The sequence below is a fragment of the Nipponia nippon genome, unplaced genomic scaffold, assembly GCF_047370975.1.
Source record: "Nipponia nippon isolate SJK-2023a ecotype South Korea unplaced genomic scaffold, ASM4737097v1 scaffold_5, whole genome shotgun sequence".
Taxonomy (NCBI): Eukaryota; Metazoa; Chordata; class Aves; order Pelecaniformes; family Threskiornithidae; genus Nipponia; species Nipponia nippon.
This window is the reverse complement of record NW_028262369.1, coordinates 93,095,954-93,118,934: the sequence shown is the minus strand read 5'-3', so window position 1 is coordinate 93,118,934 and position 22,981 is coordinate 93,095,954. Positions and strand designations below refer to the sequence as shown.

The 22,981-nt window shown below is 42.4% G+C and overlaps 1 protein-coding gene across 11 annotated transcripts in view; it reads right to left on the bottom strand.

The window, feature by feature from the left end:
* CCNT2 (cyclin T2) overlaps nucleotides 1-19,354 on the bottom strand; it is a 23,687-nt gene extending 4,333 nt beyond the window's left edge. The window contains exons 1-7 of one of the 11 annotated variants that reach the window (XM_087734398.1): nucleotides 19,122-19,354; nucleotides 18,205-18,286; nucleotides 10,658-10,786; nucleotides 9,482-9,542; nucleotides 8,323-8,385; nucleotides 1,918-1,963; nucleotides 418-581 (exon numbers count right to left, since the gene is read on the bottom strand). In XM_087734398.1, coding sequence (XP_087590524.1) covers nucleotides 418-581; nucleotides 1,918-1,963; nucleotides 8,323-8,385; nucleotides 9,482-9,542; nucleotides 10,658-10,786; nucleotides 18,205-18,286; nucleotides 19,122-19,324 — 748 coding nt within the window. In that variant the 5' untranslated portion in view covers nucleotides 19,325-19,354. The other 10 variants (XM_087734399.1, XM_087734403.1, XM_087734404.1 and 7 more) reach the window with 10 other exon arrangements.
* Nucleotides 19,355-22,981: the final 3,627 nt, after the last annotated feature.

Below are 22,981 nucleotides of genomic sequence, written 5' to 3'. Positions count from 1 at the left end.
ACCTTCATACACATGGCAATTCTATGTGTAGCCTTAAGAACAGCTGTTTCAGCGACAGTGAAGCCATAAACTTGGGCCAGTGATGTAGAGAACACGATCGGGACTGCGTGAATTCGCCCTGGTGAATCTCCATCTCTTTCCCGGTTCTGGAAAGCACTTAAAAGCAAGATTCTAACCTGCACCTACAAAATGTACGTGGATGCCCCGGCCCGCAGGATGAAAGGGAAAGGGTCTCAAAACGAAGTTTGTCTTCTGAAGTTCTCCCCTCTCCTATACCTTTCCCCCACCCGAGGATCCGGTGCATGACGTCAGTGAGACTTAATTTAGTCTTAAAGCTATGCTCTTACTGTACTATGCTCCCATTTTTCCATTAATAAACCCTTGAATTTCAAGATGTGAAGAGGCAGTATTACTTACCATCTAGTAATTCTAGAGTAACTGAAGGATCTACATATTCCCACCAGTGTTTTCCATCAGTCGATACTGGAATCTCCCAGTTGGACCACTTGCAGGCCAAGTGAATGCACACACATGCTATCACTGTAGGCTTGTACTGAAGGCAGAATGTCGTAAGGTGAAGACTGTTGCACGAATTTCGAAATGAGGAACCAAAGGAAATCAAACATGTAAAACAGAAAACCCAAACAAATCAACCATTAACGTACAGAATAAGACCACTCGTCAAGCAACAGCAGTCAAACATTAGTTCATGGAACATTTTTCTGATTAAGTTCGTCAGATGGCTTACTGCCTTGAGAAAACGAAGGGCAGGGCATTTATCTGGTAGAAAAGTTTAATTTGCTCTGGCTGTGAGAAGCGTGACAAACAGTAAATAAATTTGCCAGTTATTCTGCTGTACTTAAGTACTAAAAGGAAAGAAGTATAATATGGTCAATTAAAATTTCACAGTAAAAAGCATACAGCTGATTACGCAGTCTCTGAACGAGACCATTAGAAGGTGGTACCCAAGAGTTCCAGAGAGGCCAAGTGAATTACCTGTGGGCTTAGCTTTCGCTTGGCCTGGGTTTGTGATCCTCGTGAACTCGCCTTCAGCTTCCAGCTGGCAGCAGCGCAACCATAATGGTTCAGTTTCGCTGCTTTAGCACAGCTTTTCCTAACAGCTGTTTCAAATACAGAACCTTGCCCGTCAAGGAACCACCCAGAAATACTTATTTGGAAGAGTTCTAATAACCAGCAGATATTGCTTAAAAATTATCTCCCCATAAGGTGACCCTCTTAAATAAAGCGCAAAGTTGTTTTGCAAGAAGTCAATTGAAGTCATCGAGAAATCAAGACTGAAGTCTGCTCTCAAATTCCATCCTTCTACAACAGGCTACGTATACACAGCTCCCATCTGGAATCCTAGAACTTGAAATTTATGTAAGTACTTAAGTTTTAAAACTCTATATTAAGATTAAAGAGCTGTTTCTAAAAGGAGGAACGTTGGACTGCTACTAGTCTATCTGAAAAGAAAAATCAGCTCGTTGAAAAGACCTTAGGCCCACTACAATTTTATAAGTTAAGACTGGATCAATATATTTAAAGTTAAGAGAAAACTGCCATTAACTACAAGTGTAAACTAAAAATAGTTTTGTACTTACCAAGATGCTCGAATTTCTAGGTTAAGTTTAGCTCTTTGTAATCTTTAGCTGCTATTCAGGCTACCAATTTTAGACTTATGCACTCACAATCGAGAAAATGTCATCAGAAAGCACCACTACACTTCTCATTGTGCATTTAACCCCGCTGTGCCATCAGGCCCTTGTACAATACACCGCACTGCAAACGGGAAGGTACCACCACTGTAGATGGCCCAGTCTCCTGTTGCAACAAGGGTAAGACACATGTAGGGGGCCCTGCAGTAAAGGAAGCTATAGTGTGCTACAACAGTGCAACAAAGAGGTTCAGGATAACAACCTGTTGGTAGCCATGAAATAGGATGTCTGTGCCAAATCCTTGCTTGCTGTAAGAGAAGAAAAACGGAGAGATTAAAGATCTGCGCTAGCTTGTCGGGTGCATTCCAAAATTAAAGCAGTTTTACCTTCTGAAAGCACCACTTGGTGTTTCCACAGAACTGATCTGAATTTAGCTAACTAGCCTTCAAAATCACCTTTTCCGAGCTAGAGAAGAGGCCGTTACATTCCGTGACTGGGGCGGGACCAGTCATTCCATTCAGCGACCCTCCCCCTGCGCAGCCCACAGGACAGCTTCCCTTCGCTCATCCGCCCCGCCGACGCGAGCTCCCGTCCGGGGGTGCTCCCCCACCCTCGCTGACGGAGGATCCCAGCGTAACCCCGGACTGCGGCACGGCAGTCAGCACAGGCCACCTCCCAGCACAGCGCGAGGTCTGCTCACGGAGAGGAGCGCGGCCGGAGAACACCCCTCCCGCCCCCAGCACCGCCACGTCTCTCTCCCAAAGCCCTACAACACAGCAACCTCCCACGCTAGATGGTAAAAAAAATTAAACGAGCTTTCTGCTCCCTCTAATTAAGAGCACCGTACTCATAAGATTTTGTTCTGCGTTTGTTAAACCTATGGCAAAGCTTCAAAAGGAAATAAACAACTTCATTTTTGTTACAGTCAGGAAAAAAACCACACAAGACTGCAACGTGCCAGAAACAAAAAGGCAACGACTGAGGCTGGAATGAGGCTGTTCCAGCCATCTGGCACTGACCCCTACCAGTGAAACCCCAACGCTCCTCACTCAAGTAAGAGAACTTACTGTAGCATGCATATAATGGCATAGCTGGGCACAATGGCTTTTACTGAAGATTGAGTGCAGCCTTCATTGAATTCTTACTTTGACACTATCACTTGAAATCAGTGCTACCTGCAGAGAGTGTATTGTTCAATTTTATGTCAAAGGGAATACTGTTATATTTTAATATATTATTTTAATACTAATCTTTCCACAAAGGTTGAGAAAGACTACAATGGCTTTTAAAATTTAATTTAAAAAAGCATATTAAATATGTGATTTAATTCAACTTCTAATGATTGCCAAGGAGTATAAATCAGATTTGTCTTTATGCTACACAGCCGGGCAGTGCCATCATCTGAGAAGAACGTGGAAGTAGCAAGGTAACAGGATCCGTTCCCACACACAAATTCTACTAATCCATAATAATCAAAAAGGTCAACTGACAGCGTAACAGTGTTATATGATAATATTTAGTTTGCAAACTATAATGGTAATTGCATGCCAGATAGCCATGGAGTTCACCCTTTTCCTCTCCCTCCCATCAAAAAAACGTAAGGCAGTATTACCAAAAAAACCCACATGAAATGAGACTATCGTAACAACACACATGAAAATACAGAATGGTTGAGTAAGACTGAAATTCATGTCTCGTTCTTCATTTTTCATCAAAGTAATGTTTAAAGGATCTTCAATAATTTCTATATTCTGTAAAGTCACAACATGTTTGAATTAAGGGACCGGACCAAGAAGCATCTCTACTCTCACTGAAATGTCCCTTGTGAACAAGGAAGAAAAGCAGATGCCAGAAAACTTCTATTTAACATCAGCTTGAAAGTTGAGTAAATCAAAACACACACCTGGAAGAAAAGAATCACATCTTGAAACACACGTTTTAGCCTCAATCAAAAAATTACTGTGCTATACACCTTACCCATACTACAAGCAGTATGACACTGTTTCACCTTGTTTACAGCTAAATTCATCATCATTGCCAAACCAGCAAGAAATTTCAGCTCACAGCTAAAGCCTCTGGTAACACAAGGCACAACTGAAAACATCCGTCCCAAACTCTTCTCTTATTCTTAGGACAGCTTTGGTTTAGTAGAATCCATCGCTAAAATTAAAGCTAACAAATTTTGGTTCCTATATTTTGGTGTGTTATTTCCTTTACAGCAGTGGAAAGCGCATCTCCAAATGAAAATAATCTTGAAGCAGAGGCTAAAACGAGCCAGCAGAGCTTCTCTGTTACAACTCACAAGTCGCAGAACTGACGACTGACATTAGCCATTCATAATCAGTTTTTTACGTTATCATTCAGGAGCGATTTAAAACACGCACCCTGTCTCACTGCTGCAGCAGCAACCCTAAGGCAGGGGATTACTAAAGTAGTAATCAAGATTTTGAAACGGGACTTGCTGTCTGACACACCTTCCAAAAGGCTACTGTCTCCATGAAATTCCCGACTGGAAACCAAAATGCTTTTTACCGGGCATAGCCACACAATTCAAATGGTTGCAATTCCAAGATATCCGAGTCTTTTCTTCAACACTGGGTTATCCTGGATCTTGAGATAATCATGGAAACGTGACTGCCAAGTCACCCTTAGGAGGGTGTAGCTGGCCGTGCCTAGGACCCTGACAAGGTACGGAAGCGTTCCCCGGGAAGAGGAGGCTGCAGATAAGCCAGTCGGCGTCAGAAAAGAGAAAGCTTGCCGAAGTCCTTCTGGGCCAAAGGAAAAAAGCCACAGGCTCTGAATGGAGCTGTGCTAGTGGATGCCTCTTGTACCTGGAAAGGGCTGGAGGAGGCCATGGTGTAGGCATTCAGGTCTGAGCAGTCCTGGTGGCTTCACAGTCTTGAAAGTATTTAAACCTTGGGAAAAGGCCTGTAAGAGCCTGAGGTGAAAGTTCAGAACGGGAAAGCCGCCTGTAGCAGTGCTGGAGTGCAGCTGGCATTTAAGATCTTTCCACACCACCCGGTATACTAAGATTTAAATTTTCCCCATCAGAATACCCTCTGAAAAAGCAGATTCATTCAGATTCGTCTCCTCTTCTGCTGCCTTGTCTTTATCAGCCCAATTTAACCAATGGCAGCTGTGCACACAGATATTATAGTTTGTTTAGTAAGGATCATGGGTGTTCCAAGATACCTGATAACCAGGAGAGTGGCGAGAACAATCCTAGGAATCCTTGGGATCCAATCTTCAGTTCCAAGAGAAGGCTGTGTACCAACACAGAAAGAGGAATGACTGAAGGCTTCCCAAGATGGAGATGAGGATACAGATTCCTCCCCTTCGAGTCCCACCAGAAGCAGGCTGGGAACAGACAGATTTTGCACCAGAGCTTAAGAGGAAGACATCATGATTCTATGGTCTCGGCACTAGGGCAATTTCACTGCTGATCATTCAACTAGCATTCCAGCCAGGAAGGCAGTCTGACACCAGGAACAGTTTTTGGTGGCGGTTTTTCTTTTTTTTTTTTTCTTCTCTTCAGTACTAGCGCATCCTTGGAATGGGCACTGAAGCTTGCTGACAAGCCTTCACAGATCCACTGCCTCCAGATTCCTTAGAGGACCTGCGGGATCCTAAGGAATGATGGTCCTGTCTCCTCTTCTGTCTCTTGGCACTGAGGAAGAATGGTGCAGAAAAAAGACTGAGCCTACACCATTCTCCTTGTCTACTATACTGACCAAAGTGTAAAGGTGGAACAATTTCATGAACCCACGAATCTTTGAAAACCAGAAGGAATAATTAGATACCTTATGCCTGAACATCCTAAGGCTTTATGCATCTACCCAGTCACCCCTTATCTACGACGACTGTGTTGTCTAATACTACTTTCAGAAAGGCTTTCCATCTTAGAGATGAAGAATTCAACTTTTTCTTTAGTTGTATGTCGAAGCAATTATGTTTATTCGCACCTATTCTCACTTACTAGTTCAGCTTCGGTTTCCAGCGATTGATTCTGGTATGCCACGGCTAGACTAGGCAGTCTTCTGACAAAGGACTTGGCTGAATCTTTTGAGCATCATCAACAGAACCTGAGATTTTTTTCCATTTTGTTTCTAAAGGGGGTAGCTTACAGATTAGTACAGGTAACAGTGACAGCATAAAGCACATTTACCCTGGGTGCAAGACAACAAAAAGTGATACAGAGAATCAGCCATCCTCTTAGCCACTTAATTAAGTTTAGCCAGCAAGTCTGGGGGCCCAGGGCACCTCCTCACCACGCGGCAGTTCAGCGCACACGTGCCAAGCCAAAACCTTAAGTACACTTGCATACCTCAGCTACCTTTGTTGCCTTTCTTTTGATACTTAGTCAGCCACCTTATATTCCTCCCTTCCTTCTCCCCCCAAACATACAGTTGAAGGTTTTAATCATAATACTCTTGGATAAGTTAATCACCTGTAATAAAAAAAGGTATCTCTCTGCCTTCTGAAACAGCGCTTTTTCTCCGAGATGACATTACAAAGGATGAAGCAACCTTGCATTTCTTTAACTTCTCAGTCAATCCCTTTAGCGCTAAAGGCTTAACACTTTTAGATGTATGTTGAAAGCTGCAGTACTTGATATCTAAGTGTTGCACCTATTCACATTAAGACAACACACTGTCCAATAAATAAACGTTAAGAGGGAGAGAACTAAAATCATACCATTGCATCTTCGAAGAGATATCACCGTGCCCATCTCTTTATTCACTCAATCCGTAAGACTAATGTTTCACGGCAATTATTCTCTACTTGCTTGACTCGCGTGACTACAGATTTCATGCTCAATGTTTTTAATTTCTGGATTAATTTTTTTTTTTTTTTTAATATGAGGTACTCAAACCTTGTGTTCACAGCCTATACCACCCCTAGGAGGGGCATATGCTAACAAGAATTCCATTTGCATACACACACACTAAGGAGCACACCTACTCCAGTGAGTAGGTTTTTCAAGTATCAGATGTATTACGTTCACTTTGTACCAGTCCTTGAGGTACGTGGATTTTCAGCCCTCACTGGAGTCTTCAGATTTCAAGACTTGGTATAATTTTGGATTTTAAGTATTTTGTTAAACTGTCCTGACATTAAATACTAGCTTTAAAATCTCACATTTAAAAAGTAGCACGTACCTTCAATGTATGAATTTCAGTACACAAAAACAGCATGCGACACACGCAGGAAAAAGCTGAACTGTCTCGGAGCAGCATCTACCCTTGACTAACGGAAATAAAGTTTGCGCAGCAGTACGCCTTTCTTCTTGTAGACTCACGTCGAATACACTTGCTAATGTGAAAATCCTGATGCAGCTACAATACTGCCTGCCACCCCTCCCCACAGCCCCAAATACCGAGCAGAAGTGCAGTGGCTCACACAAGACAGTGAAATATGTGCTCACATTTATATTGACCAACAGCTAAGAAAATCCAAGGCAAAAAGCCTATAGAGCTCCTGCTGCAGGCTATTGAGGCCTTAGGTGCAATTAGACCTATGCACTCAGTCACAACCAAATCTGGACAGAAAGCAAAGAATCATTATCTTATAGCAAGAATAGCAATAAAGCTACTGATATGCAAATAAATTACACACAGCACCAGTCATACTCAGAATCAAACTCTGAAGGCACTACGCCAGTACGCTAGTTTAAAATGAGAAAAGAGAGATACTTTCCGCTCAAAGAACAACTTTAATTCTAGAGTTGCTACAAAACAGATTAGTTAATGTGATTAAGTTGCACCGAACTTTCCTATATTTTAGAGAGAAAAAAGCCAAAATATTTTGAAGCACTTAACTTTGCATTTTTCAGTGCAACAACAGCTAATGACTAAAGACTAACAACCATGGCCTAATCATTTCCAAACACTTTTTAATTAAGGAACATAATTAAAGTGAAAAGCTTATTTTAGGTGCTTTTACAACCTATTCCTAATTTTTTCATCCTCCATCTCATAGGAGGATTTTTTTTTTAAAGCTCCAAAGGAAACCAATTTAAGAATTAAAGGAGGTGTGCCAAAATTCAACAAAAAACATTAAAGAACAAAACAAGTTTCTAGCTAGACTCGTGTTAATGAGTTGCATAAAAAGTTAGAGGATACGATTGTTTAACAAAAGGTTTGGGGTTTTGTGCCACTGCCCGAAACAAGTAAGTACACCCTGCTCCAGAAAAAGAATTAGTCACATCTTGAAGTATTTGCACGTGATAGCAGACCTGCTATGCACTTTCTTTATCCCTCAGTTCCTTATCTAAAAAGATTTGCTAGGCAGAAAGCCAGCATTAGCCATCGACCAATATGCAGACTAAACTTTCCTTGGTATAACTACTTCAGAGTGAAAACAATCAACCCAGAACGATACTAAGTAGTTGGCTATTCAGTTTGCAACTACTAACTGCTTCTGTCGTTTAAGAAAACATGGAACAGACATTATTAAAATCAAAGCTAGTAAGTACATAAAAAATTATGAAGGACAGAACTGGACTCTATCAGACTCTAAAGGTTAAGATCAAGCTTTTAGTAATTAGCTTTAAACAAACTCTTTGGACAACATAGTTGGTGAAGATCATATTAGACAAGTAACGTCACCTTCAAATTTTACTAGAAAGGTAAAAAAGGACTTACAGAAGCGGTTAAAAGTCACTGACCTCTCACTAATTGCGTACATTTCACAACATCTGTGTGCGGATGTTCAATGGTAATCTCAAAACCTGAGGAGTTAAGAACATGTTTCAGAACTCTGTATTTCCATCTGCTAAATAAAAAAAACCAAACCCCTTTCCTTTCCCCACAGACCTAAAATGCTTGCTAAACCTTTGCACTGAAGCTCAGGTAACACTATTTAACTGCCTTTTATTCTGCACTTTTTCATACTTTTGCATGGTAGACGGTATAGCCATTCCAAGATCAATTAGTAAAACATTCCTTTAGGAATCTCAAGTCTTAAAAACATATATACTTGGGAAGTTACTGTATTTTTAAAGCTGAACATGTCTAGTTGAACAGTTTCTAGTACATTAGTAGACATTGAAATACACGTGTGTGCATGCGCACTTTATTAATTGATTTCTGGGACTTAAACATGTTGCATCTATGAAATTACACATTAAGTCAATTTGTAGGTCAGTGACTTAAGAAACCTTTCTTTGTTTATGACACTATTTTAAGAATTAGGTCACTACTGTTAGCTTTTTTTTTTTAAAAAACAATATACGCAATGTGGCATTTAAGAATATCTGAGTAAGTCGGTGTTTGCAGGCCTGCTAGCTGTAGTTGTCTCTATGTTACTTGAAAGTCAGAAAAGTTTCTTAGCAGAACATTCCATTTCAAATTTTGGAATCACCTGAGTCCATTAAATGGTTACGCTATGACTCGTGATGTTCAGAGGTAGCAATCCTGCTCAATTACAAATTCTTCTATTAAAAGGCAAAATGCGGAAAAGCACTTGGTATAAAGCTCTTCCCAGTTGCTTCAGAACAGACACAGCTAACCTAGTACAACATGTTACCTTAGATGAAGAAATATCAACGTAGTTACTACTTTGGAGTAAAATCTGTTTGGAAGGGTATACATTTCTATGCCACCAAACTGACAGAAACATCTATTTCACGAGTAGAGATATGCCTTTTTTTCTCCAAAGTGAACACAACAGAACTGCTAATACGAAACTAAATTCACAGGTCAGAAGTGGTATGCCAGAACAGTAAAATTCTAGCGTACCAACAGCACATCAAAAATCCAGTTACTTGGGTCCCATTACTTCTTCAGGGTAAGTTGCCCGCACAGGAGATATTTAGGAAGACATACCTAAAGTTTGAAGCATTATTGTTTCAAGTATAACCAGCTCTTGGGCTTGCTGAAGGTATGCCTGAAACAAATAAGCAAAGAGGTGAAGACGTAGCTAGCTATTCTCTCAAAATTTTAATCATACACTTGCTATTGGAGTACTGGCCCTAGCAACACCAGTTAAGACCACTACCCGAGCCAGTCGGAACTGACAACTCGGAACACTTCACTGTGGTAATACCTTCTTCTACCAGCGTAAGCGTTACTGCAAATTCAGTTTTACCAGCCTAACCACCGTTCACAGTAAGATTTACTTCGTCTGGATCTCTCATAATCTATTCCAGCAAAGCATTTTTGGGAGAAGGGAGGGATGCTATATGAATTACAAAGGCTTGCCAGTGCAAATCAACTCCAATATCTCTAGGCAGGTACTCCATTTTACAAGTACTTTAAAATACAGCTGGGGATAGTCAGTCGGCCTTTGTTAAGCTAGCTTAAGCTTGTTAAGCTAGCTTAAGCTTGTGGGCTCAAATGCATTATATATATATATACACACCTCCGCATGTCATTCCAAAAACCGGGAGCACAGCAAAGGTGCTCAAATAGTTTTAGACATCAGCTGAGGTCCAGCAGGGTACAACTAGCTCAGCCTGACCTTCAAGCTGAACAACTCTGGTGCGCTTCCACCACACTTCCTTGTACGTTTGGTTTCAGGAAGACTCATCTCAGGAAAGATGATGTGAACTATAAAGCAGGTGGAAGCTGTACAAACTTTGGCAAATGAAAGGAAGACCAATGTGTAAGAGAGGCAGCAGCTGACAACTATACTGCATCCTTTAAAACAGAACATAGACAAGGGTGCACAGTGAGCCTCGGGTTGAGGGAAGCAAACGCAGCCTCCTGAACTCCTCTCTGCGCAAACTGTGTAACTGATGGAACCACACACGAAACCTCTTATTTAACATCTAGGCTAGTCTTAAAAATAATGCAAGTTCAAGATGGAACAGTCTCTCCAAGTTTCATAACACAAATATTTCAGTCTTTAATAAGTTATATTAAGTAATACAAAAGACTTAAATGGTGTAAAACCCAAAGTTTTTTCTAGTTTGCAGGCAGCAATAATCCAGTCACGACAATGTAAGAGATCATTAGATGAAGTGTCATCTGATTATCTTTAAAACCATGACTTCCACCTACATCACTCTTTGTATCCAGTTGTGGCTCTTGAGGATGAAGACAGGCATGTGCTACTTTAATAACATGTTCGAGTTTCCGCGGCTGTTCTTCCACTTTCGCAGCCAAAAACAATGCCGTGGGAGATATTATCTGAAGAAGAAAAACATATATGTATTTTTTAACTTTTTACAAGTAGGACTTTAATTTTTATGGAGAGCCTAACCTGTTAACTAGAAAAGGTTTAAGAGGTTGGATTTGGTGGGGTTTTGGTTGTTTGTTTTTTTTTTTTTAAACAGTTCTGAAATCAGGCAAAGCAACAAAAATAACTAGTCATGTTTTATTTTACAACTGATGTAATCCTCTCAGCAGCATAGGTAAGGAGTAACATAAATGCATTTGTGAGTAAAATGTCTGAGGTCAAATTAGTTCAACACGAATAGATTTGGTCGAGGAGATTTAGTCACACTAGAACAGGCTGTTTCAAGTTAAATATACTTGGTGAGAAAGTTCATCAAATTTCTTGCACAGTAGTGAGCCATTACAGCGTCTTCTCAGTAAAAAGTCAAAACAGCTGATCACGAGTTCTGCTAGCATTTGAGTCTCCTAAAAACCAAGAAAATTTGCAGAGAACTTTGAGGAAAACAGCTTGTTATACAAATATAGGTTGCATATGTAAAAGCTTACTCTTTGAAACTTCACTATACGCCCAGCAGTATCTGGTGAACAAAGCACACGGATCCACAAAACATCAGTTACACCAAGCGTTAGTAAAGGCTACAAATTACGTTTAAAGATGAACATTTTTATAAAACTCTCGGTGTCATTAGCTGGCAGCAAAGCACCCATTCACACTTCAGTACCACCTAGGAGTTAGCTACGAAGTAGCATTCTGATGCTTAGTTATCAGCGAGAATGACTGATGAATCTATGTACAGAACATGGATAACTGTAAATGACTTAGAAGAATCCGGGTCCTCTTTGTATGCAATGTTGGCCATGTCAAACATGAATTAAAATGGCAGCAGAGATCTTCATGTAGACATCAGCAGCTTAAATTGGTTAAAATTAAGCCCGTATGAAGCATTTATTCAGCGACTGAAATAGCTGCTTGTTGAGTGTTTAATTAATGCGTGGTGCAAGCAGTGCAGGTATTGGATTTCTCATTCAACGCCCAAGTAGAAATAGGCTGAATGAACTGAATGGCAGTCATAGCTCCCCCTAAAGCGAGGAGGTTTTTTGGGTTAGCACATAGCCCTTTTGTTATGTCAAAATAAAACATTTAGTATGAAAATTTGCAATATAGTAAAAACTGCAACAAACTAATTAGAATCGAACATTTAAGTGATTACTCATGACGTTTCAGGAGCTTTCAAATGTATTGAGGCAGTACTTTTTGCCTCCTTAAATCACTTTGAAACGTCCACTTGGATCTTAAGTAAAACTGGTAAGTTGGCAGACTTGAGGAAAACTGACACCCTGGGAAGGTGCATAGAAATGTGCCATGACGAAATCCAGTATTCTAAAAAAACCCAAACCACCCAAAACAAGTCACAGGGAGCAAACTCTTCCACAACAGAGACAAAAGAACTGCTTTCTTTTTAAGAAGCTTGTAACTTCAGGTTTTTGTTTCATACCTTTGTAAGGCTTCAGTCACTTGTTGCTGAACAAGGCCGTATTAACACTGTCATTAAAGACTTCTGATGGTTTTTGAGAAGTTCCTATCCACATTGCTTGAAGTAACATTTTGAAATTCTGAAAGAAATTCCCTTTGCTAGGGACATACTACTTGCAATATTTCACATTTACGCTGGGAGATAAACTTTTAAACGCTAAATGTATTAGCAGACAGGGCCAGGAAGCCAGAGAAACATGAATGACAGAGAAGGAAATTAGGAATGTGTAAGAATTAAGAGTTATGAAGAAACAAGTTTGACAACCAGACACTGGACAGAAACAAGGAGGTATTAATGAGGACACCAGAGAGACTAGAACTGGTTCAGTTTTTTTTTTTTTTTTACTTCAGAAAAGGGATACAATGAGGTTAACCATCACGGACTGAAAACTAAGACTCAACGCAGTGAAGTCACTGAGGAAGGAAAGTTAAAATAAATGGATGATGGGAAGAAGCTTTAACAGAAAAGAAAAGATCCTTTCCATCCCCCCAGGATCACACAATTTCCCCCCCTATTTTTTTATTTCAAACAAACCAAACAGCTATTCAGTCAGTAACCCGTAGCAGCGCCTGACTGCTGGGCTGAAGAACAACTGCACCGTGAGCAATGACCTGTTGCTCCCTGCTGTTCTCCCCCTCTCTCTAGCCTTACCATCCCCACCAAGCATCACACACTTATCCCCAAGTACCTGCATTCCGACCTTACTGTTCTTCTAGCTTTGTGTACAAGTTTAGTTCAAACAGATCCTAACACAAGGTCTCTTTCTACATAGTTTGTGGCTATAGTTACACATACATGGAACTTTCACAATTTACCTTTCTGAAAAATCGACTTCCAACAATTACCATGACTGAAAATATTTACCAACCAAGTCACCAATAACTGCACAATTAAATCATCAGCAAATTCTCACTCACTACTACTCTATGTCTGACCGAAGTTTTACTTCATTCCAAAAAAGCACCTCCTTCATCAGGCTGACTTCAGGATATCTTCTAATTCGCTGAAACGGATCAGCTCTGGCCAAGAAGTCTCCACACAGTCCCTCATCTCCAAGACCTTACAGAAAACACACTTCTGGAGGCTGATTTAAGTCAAACCGATTAACCGGCATTTAACTCTGGTTCATCAGAAATCTATGTACACCCCAATTATCTATTTCCTTAAAAAAGAAGTGTTGGCTTCTGACCAAAGAATTTCAGGTCTTTGTCTTGTCTAGGACTAGGGTTCTCATTCCCAGTTTAGAGTAGGTCAGTATTTTTGTCTCCCTTGGTATTTATTCAGGAAAACAGACATCCTAATAACATTTCAGACTTGGCATGCAATTTCAGCCTTCAGTGAAGACGACACGCCCTCTAAGTGTACAACTGGCAAAGTTACTCAAACGCTTTCATTCATTTCCAATTCTCAAAAACGGCAGAAAAAGCAAAGTAGAACAAAAAAGCAAAATTAAAGACAGGCTGGGCAAAGCTATAAGCTTCCTATATATAAACATCTTCATCTGACATAAAGCAAATGAAATAAAGTTATCTACCATGCACCCAAAATATTCTTTAAGACTTTGAGAAATCTCTTCGGAAGAACGCATGTGATTTAGGAAATTAAATCCCATTTTTGTACTAGCTGAGAATCTCAGAAACCAAGTCCCACTGAAACAGAAAACCCAAAACATTAGAGCCTTATCGTGACAGTCCAAGAGCATCATACAGCAAGTTTTATTGGTAAATGCGGTACAAGTCCTTTTTCACTTAAAAAGCACAAGACACATTGTAAAAACAGTGTTGCTACAATGAAGACATTCGGAATGATCTCAGAATACATCTGCAGCATGCACATCTTTCCCAGAACTCCCTCTCCCTTTTAATGCCAACATTAGTATGTTTTTAGACTTGATACAAATTAGCTTAAGACATTAAGTGGTTCCAGTCTATGACAGAGGTTTTTCAAGTGCGAACACAAAGAATTGCAAGGTTGGGTTTTTTTTTTATTATAACCAGGAGCTCACATTGCATAAAACCAGCAAATATGTTAAACTGCAAGACTAAAAACAGAACTCAAATGTCCAAAACAGCCTCGCTAAAGCCTGGTGCATTCTACGAAAGTTTTAAGAACTTTGCATAACTGCAAAGTCAACTGTTTAATACTACAATTTGGACAGGAAGGTGATACAGAGGGATGGGAAACAAACAAACAAAAAAACCACCCCACACAACTCACCTACTTTGCACTTCAGGGAAAAAATTCCTCCCGCAGCCTTCTTCAGGCACTTTACTAAGTTCCACTGTGCATGTCACAAAAAACCCTTGACATCATTAAGTATATTTTCAACTGGTCGTTTGGTATTCCACACGGCATTTCTAAGGATTATATTTAAAAATACAGCTACCATTTGGATGCCTTACCTCTCGTTTCCAGCATACCAAGGATTTTTCCCCCTTCTCTCTTCTTCAAACAACAGTGTACTGAAGAATAAGCCTCTAAAAGAGGTATTTGCTATATAATAATATCAAACACACCAAGTACTACAGAAACAGTATTTCCAGAAGAATTTTAACTGTCAAGATACTTTAAAGTGTAACAGTCAGGCTAGTATTTCCTATAAAAGGCCGGCAAGCTCCCTTCCCCACCCCGATATTAGCACTGACTAACTTTATACTCAGCAAACCAAAGTTACTATGCCCTGGTCAACAGTAATGTAGAAAGAATAATTTGTACTACTGCTGAGGAAATTCATAGCAGTTCCCAAAACGTCATTTGCGTGGCTAGGGAAAATTAGTAGTCAGGGCATGCAATTCTGCTTACCAGAATTGGTAAAGCAGGTTTCCACCCTATTGCTGGGGCACAGCAACCTTGCAAGGTCTTAACCTGCTTTGATTGCAATATCAAAACATCAGTACATTCTTCTTTGCACCTAAATTTATGTACTTCATAGGTAATCCATAGCAATTCAAAACTGACTTGCTAGCCCACAGTAACTTCACAAAAATAGGGATATTTGTTCATTAGAGCAGTAAATGTAATATTCAAAGCGAACAAAGACTACATTAGCTGGTATGTGCCACCCCCGTGGCTCTACAGGGAAGATACTGTTGGGAAATCTCTTCCCTATTCACAGTTGACTCAATCTTGAAAGCCTGTAAAATTGCGTAGCAGTAACTTATATTGAAGAAAAAGAAAAAATAATTAAGACAACAGCTCTTCAGTAAATGAGCTTCCACTAGAAGACCTGTTTATTAACAATTACGTGCAGGTGACTTATACGCAAGCCATATACGCGTATTTGTATAACCCAGCAATTACACATGACGATAAATATGCAAGCGTTTATTACTTGACTAAAAACATTAACCTACCAATAAAGCAAGAAAACAAAGGCTACATTTTTTCAGCTGGAGATCATAAGGCATTCTGACTAATGGCCATCTAGTTTTCTAGCCCCAGCCTTCAGATTCCTTCTTGCCATGGATAAACATCACTACATGCACACAAAGAAATATTAAAGAGATATACTCCACATACTGTAGAAAATTTTAGCTAGGTCTTAGCTTCAAGACTGCCAGTACCTTACTATTTAATTTCTAAGGGTTAGCTTCTTCTTGCAGTGGATAAATATTGTCACATTTTTTAGCTTGCCAAGTACTCTGGAGATTTGATATTAAGTATTTATTACAGTCCTTGGCTTTTGCTTTCTCCACAGAGAATGTGCCAGATGGTTTGGAAGTATTTTAAAAGTGACTCACATTCACTTTGAGACCACCCCCTTCACCCTATAGGAAAATAAGTAAGAAAATGCATTTGCCCATCAGTACACACCCAAAGCTGCTGTCTGGCCTTACACTCATTAAGAACTACAGAAAGTAATTCAGCAGGAATCAATATTACCGAGTGCTAACTTGTAGTGCACCTGCCTTTAACTTTTATTTGAATACTATTACCTGAGAATGAATTTAACAATAGGCTTTCCCCCTCCTGTAATAGTTGCAGTTTCCATGGCATTCAGCCCTTACGTAGCTTACTTGTGAATTTTAAGATTCATAAATATAACTTAAGGCGCAGTTTTCATAACAAGGGCACTATATATCCAAATACTACTGTGCTTCCAGTTCCAAGTGACCAGCATTTTCTGGTGTCTGGTGAAAACCCAAACACAGCAGCTAAAGCTTCTTGCTACCTAAATCTACCCTAGATTACCAGACGACAGTACCAACGGTAATCGAGCAGGTGATGTGTACAACACAAGCCCCAGCTACAGCAGCTCTACACAGGGCAACCCCTCCGCTCCAAGCAGCTCTGCTTAGTTTATCAAGTCCACAAACCACCCACAGTCACAGAAAGCTTTGGGTGCCTCACCAGCTCCTCTTCCACTGGCTACAGGTTACCGCTACATGGGCAGGTAGGCGGAGGGGAGAAAAACGGAGCAACTGTTTTACTGCCTTCACTCGGTGCGTTACAGAAATGCTTTCAAAGGGCATATTCCACCACAAAGCTTACTGGAACGTGATTCTCAGGTGTGCTATTCTTACTCTAAAACTAGAAAACTGTTTTAGGAAAGTACATTTTGATTTATATGTATACCCATTCAATACATAGCCCTCTATCACTACATAAACAAAACCTACATTATACATTTCTTCCTCTTAAAGTGTTTCAGGCTTATGCACGCTTAGCTCAGGTTGTACTTAAACACTTAGGCTTGTATTACATGAGGACCTGTAACCCTGCAGTTTTGGTAACAAGCTTGATGCAAGCTTGAATTCACCTCAGATTTTGCACAAAAATAATTAAATACACTTCTGAAATGTACCTACAAACTAATATTTATTCTTGCCAAATGAACACCAAATAAAATGTCCCTTCGCTCAGCCAGCAATGATAAACAAATTCATGCCAGACAAAAGCGCTGGCTAACGCTGTAATCCACCGTGTACCTGCCCAAACTTCAGACAGTGCAAGGTTTGCAAGATTCTACCCCTTGGAAGACCAAGGTCTGCTCTCGTCTAGACCATAACATCTGTCACAGTCTCAAATCTGTTTGTATTATCACGAATAGCCAAGATGAGAGAAAACTCGTCTCACCAATTAGTGATACACCACCACCATTATTAACCATTCTTGCAAAGTCGGTATAAAATACTGATGTACTTTTTAAAAAAAAAAAAACCAACACAAAAATACCTACAATATTACTGTTTCTCTAACTATTGCATCCAATACTGGACACAAAAAAGGCTTAAAATTTTCAGGTCGGGATCTCCAGTTCCATACCTGTTAGAAAATCACTCCGTTACAGAGAGTATTTTCACAGAGGAATTCAGTTCTTCACAGCATAGTCTGTATTCAGATTCAGTGTACTCAGTTCATTAGTTGAAACAAGAGAGCCAACATTTTCTCATGAGATTTAAAGATTTTCCTTGTCTAATATGACTTCAAGCTGCTTAGGACTAGACTAGTTAAATGAATTTACACTGTTTTTTAAGAACAGATACATAATCCATATGGATACACACATAACCATATTATAATTGTCAGACACACCATGCTAGCGCTACCACTGACTTCATTAGGAAAAACATGTGTTCCTACACATCAGCCTTTCAAACTACAGCGCATAAGCGCCAGCCAGACCTGAAACATCTAAATGCATTCTTCACACATCTGAAATGTGTTTGCTGATGGTGCCCATTTTTTTATTTCGATAGAGAAGATAAAATCAAATTGCCACTAGTTAAAATAATTCAAAGTTGAAAAGAAATATCATTATTGCTTCTAAACCACTGATAAGAAGCTAGAATTCCTATAAACAGACCAAACTTTACAATCCAGTAAAGGAATATAACACTTGTCAGACTGCCAAAATTACGGGCATACTATTACCGCCTATAAAATCATACTTACATTTCGATTAAATTTTGTGAAGGAATGATGCATATAAAACCTGTGCATGTAAACAATTGCAGTATTTATCGTAAGCTGAGATCTGGAAGATTAAATTAAGGAAACACTACATATTAAGAAAACCGTTTACAAGAACTGAAAGCGAGGCGCTTCCTACATCAATCACTGCTTTCAACATACCGCCTTCAGCTGAAAATCAATTAAGGACGTGACACTTCAGAACTTAACTGATATTAACGCGTACTTAACCGATATTAACACCTGTATTTCCCATCTGCTTCGCAGACACCGTGGGGATCCCTACACCAGACCAGCCGCATCTCGCCCGTTCAGTGAGGGCTCCTCAGTGGGCGGCACAGGCTGAAATATCGTCTCAAGGGCTTTTGTTTTGTTCTAATTCAACTATTTCAGTAGGGGATTTGCCGTTGTAGTCTTACTCTGATCTCTTTTCTTTTAAAAATCAGATTAAAGAACGGCTGAGGAGGAGATGCCGGTTCCCGGGAAGACGAGCCTGCCAGCCACTGGGAGCGACTTTAGAAGTGCCTAAACCCGCAGCGGCGGAGGCGAAGGCGGCTCCCGGGGCAGGCGGGAGCCCCGAGGCGCCGCCACAGCCGGCCCCAGCGCCGGCGACCCCTGCCTCCCTCACCCGCCGACAAAGGCGGCCAAGCGGGGGCTCGGCCAGGCTCCTCCTCCCTTTCTGTGCCTCGGGGCCGGGGCTCCATCCCACCAGAGCGCCCTGCCCGGGCCGCCGGGGGAGCGGGGAGCGTCCCGGGGAGCGCTCCCGCCCGGGGGGGGGCCCAGGCGCTCCGGCCGCAGCCGGCGGGTAACGGCGCCGCCCGCCTCGGCCCCTCGCCGCCCTCCGCCCGGCCCGCGGCCCCGCTCCCGCCCGCCTGGCCCCACAGGCCCCGCTCGGATACACGTTGAGGCGCTGGCCCATATCTTGAATGAGGTTGGCCGCCTGCTGCCGGTACGAGAGCTCCTTGTCGGCCTCCACGCCGCAGCGCCGGGAGGGCGTGTTCTCCAGCTGCTCCCGGCTGAAGAACCAGCGCGACGCCGTCGAGGAGCCGCCGCCGCCCCGCGCCGAGGAGCCCGCGCCTGAGCCCGCCGCCGCCGCCGCCATGACACTTCCTCCCCCTCCCTCCGCGGCCCCGCCCGCCGGCGGCAGCGCCGCGCCCGGCCCCTCCCCCCCGCCCTCCATGGCGGCTCTCGCGAGAACTGGCGGCCCGCCGCCCCGCCGGCCGCCCGCCTATGCGCCCCGAACCATAGAGTCTGGCGGCAAGAGCGGCCGCTTGAGGGGGCGGCCATCGCTCCCGCGGCACGTGACGTAGGAAGGAACCGCACCAACCCCTAAAGGAACTCCGGCGTCCGGAAGTGACGGTCCCTCTTCATCGGCTAGCCGCCGGCGTTGATTGGCTGCGGCGGGGCGGGCCGGTGACGCGGGGCGGATAAACCCTTCCGTGGCGGGCGGGAGGCCGGTTGTGTGAGGCGGCTCTGCGGTGGAGGGGCGGGAGGAAACGGGGGAGGCCGGGCCGCCGCTGCCTCGGCAGCGGGCTTCCCCGCGGCGTAGCTCGGCTCGGCTCGGCTCGGCTCGGCCCGGCCCGGCCCGGTCCGGTCCGGTCCGGTCCGCGCTGCCCGTTGCGGTCCGGTAGCTCGGCGATTCCGGGCGATGCTGTGCACGGTCTCGGGGGCAGAAGCCGCGGGGGGAGAGCGTGGCCGTAGCTCGGGCGGCTTTGGCAGACGAAGGAGTCACCCCGCCTGAAGGCGCAGGCTGGGACGTGCGGCCCAGTTCCGAAACTGGCTGATGGTTCTCACGATGCGGCACCCCCGTCCTCCTTAAAACCGAGCACTCTCCACCTCCCGGCGTGGCTGCCGCTGCTCCTGTGACATCCGTTAACGCCCAGGCTTTCCGCGAAGACTTAAGTTCCGCTCCCAACGGAGCGAGCCTCGAGGCCTTCCGTTCCGCTCCCACCAGCGCCAGCCTTCAGTGGCATCTGTAGGGGACAGCGGTGGCGTTAGGAGGACGAACCAGAGCCAGGTACTACCCAGAAAGCACGGTCCTCCTTTTTCCCCTCACCCGAGTCTTGCAGATGTGAAACAAGTTGTATGGAGGCACCAGAATAAAAGAGCATCCGTTTTAAGGGCTAAAATAGTTGGAAATGCTGATTTTTGTGTTGGAAAGAGTAAAGAACTGGGAGTAGAGGCTGCGGAGAGAAGGTGGAAAGGTCTGTGATACATTGAAGTCACTCGCTGTGCAAGAAAAACGACGGGATCGCGAGAGGCACGCTGTGCCCCTCGTTCTTTTCCTGGTACTGGTGGTGGCAGACATCTGGGCAAAGCGTCCCTCTCTCGAGCGGCAGGAACGCTTCAGAATCGCGCAGCAATTCCTGCATCTCGAGTGTGTGGTGCATACAATAATCACACCTATGTAAGCAATACCTAACTTCTGCAGGTAGTACTTCTCAGGAATTCGGTGCCAAAAAGGCAGAATCAAAGCTGTCCGGTGATACCTTGTGTCCTTCCAGGTTAGTATCTCTAGCAAGTCAATTATTCTCCAATATGTGGAGAAGATTCATACACTCACATTGTATCGAACAGGAACTTGTCCGAACTTCTCCCACGTTACGCTTCAGCTACCTTTAAGAAGTAAGATCACTTTCTAAACTTTTTGCCTGTTCGTATTTTGCCCTCAAATAATAACATGCTACTGAACGGTACTTTTACGTGGCTTAAGCCTCACACTCGTTCCCAGATGAAGCCAGGTGCCCAAGCAGTGACACAGCCTGCATGGTAAAGTGCCGGAATGAAACATCCCGACTTCTGTCCCTTACTGCTTTGGGACAAAGAATCGCAGCCTGCTGTCGTCCCTTCAGGAAAAGACAGAGCCCTCCTACGTGTCCTCGCATCTCAAGCACAGCCTATTCGGCAACTCCATTTGTATCTATTTTAACAGCTGCTCTAATGCAGCGTGCAGATGGTTCTCACTGGGCACCCCGTATGCAGTTACTGACTTCCAGCAGTAGCTTGAGATTAGGGGTTCAGGGTTCCACGGTCAGGAAAAGGTACTTGTCTTTGTTTAAAGTTCTGATCGTCATGGATCAAAATGAGAGCTCCACCCGTTCAGCATACGCCACTACCACTCCACAGCGGTTTTGTTCACCTAAAATTAGGCTACAACTAGTTCTTTTACAACTCGAGTGCAAATTTTATACAAGCAGTTATAATTTTATAACTAGACCCAACAGAATACTCATGAAACACACAGACGGATAATGCAGCATGGACAGACATGAATTACTTGCCTGATCTTCCCAACTGTAAATCATCTAAGATTTTGCATCTGCAGAGGAAATTTACCTACAAAGACTGCTGTTGTAATTAGGAACTGATCTTTGCCTTCATATTTTTGTGCCTTTAACAATCTTCAAGTGCAATGTTTTACCTCATAGTTTAAATCATTGTGTAAAACTCATGGAGTCTGGGTGTTCAACTTACATTTTTTATTCCTTCAATAACTGGTATTAAGAATGTTCTTGTCTGACTGTACTTAGAATTTTACATTAGCTTTGTTAATGAAAAAAAAGGAAGATGTAGGGAAGATTATATATATCCCTGTCTTAAAAATCTTAACACATTGAGAGTAAGTAGAATATCATTAAATAATGACAGTGCATAATGAATATGATTTATGCAGGGTATGCACATTAATTAATTGCCATGCAGAGTGCTGCAATCACCCAGTCAGTCACAGGTTACAGTAATTAAGTACTGTTCTTGCTATTGGAGAGGTTCCAGACCTCGGTCCCCAAAGATGTAACATTGCATTCTCACTTAACTTGTTTCATTCAGAAAAAAAATTGAAGAATTAATCCAATTAAAATGTATTGGAGGAATCACAATGTATTTTCCTCTTAAATCTATTTAAACATCTGTGAAAATCAAACATGCTGAAGGAAAGAATACTAGATGAGAACGAAGTTGCCAAAATTTAATTAAAGCAATCTGGTTGAAAAATCGTACGTTTAAGTAGCTCAATGCTTGCATGTACATATTTAAATAAAAAAGGGCAACAGAAGTCTGATGAACCTGAGGACAATAAATATTGTTACAGCTATTTTATCTAGGTCCTCTTTTCCTCTCACATGAAAATCTGATATTCCCAGGGCCTAAACCCGTAAGCTGCTGTCTACTTCAGCTTCTGATGTCAAGTAGCCTTTTATGGAATATATTTGGAGAAGCAATATAGTAAAGATCCAAATGCAATAGCTAGGAAAACATAATTAACCTGCACAAGCCACTTTTGTTTTGTTTTTTGACACTGTAAAGAAGGACAAAGCCTTCTTTGTAGTCCAACAGAGGCTGGTATCAGCAGGAGCTGCTGATGGTCAACATCCTTCCGGTTCAGGCTGTGACGTAAGGACAGTTATGGACACAGCCACAAAACCAAATTCTGTCTAATACTATTTTTCCTGGAGTGTTCTAAGACTTAAGCAGAAGAACGGTGACACCACACGTAGCCAGCAAACGATCCCGTGAGAATGGAGACTGTAAGTGCTCATCAGCATTTTTCTGACGAGTATAAAATCCTCTCGGGAGGAGGATGCCCGTGCACTCGCTGGATAATCACGAAAACCCATTTCAATCAACAGTCTATAAAGTAAGCCATCTCTCCATTCCTGTAGCAGGACTCAAACTAGACAGAGCATTAACACTTCACATTTAAAGTATCCAACCTTACTTTTAGAAAGTATTTTTTAAGGAATAGAACATTACATCACAC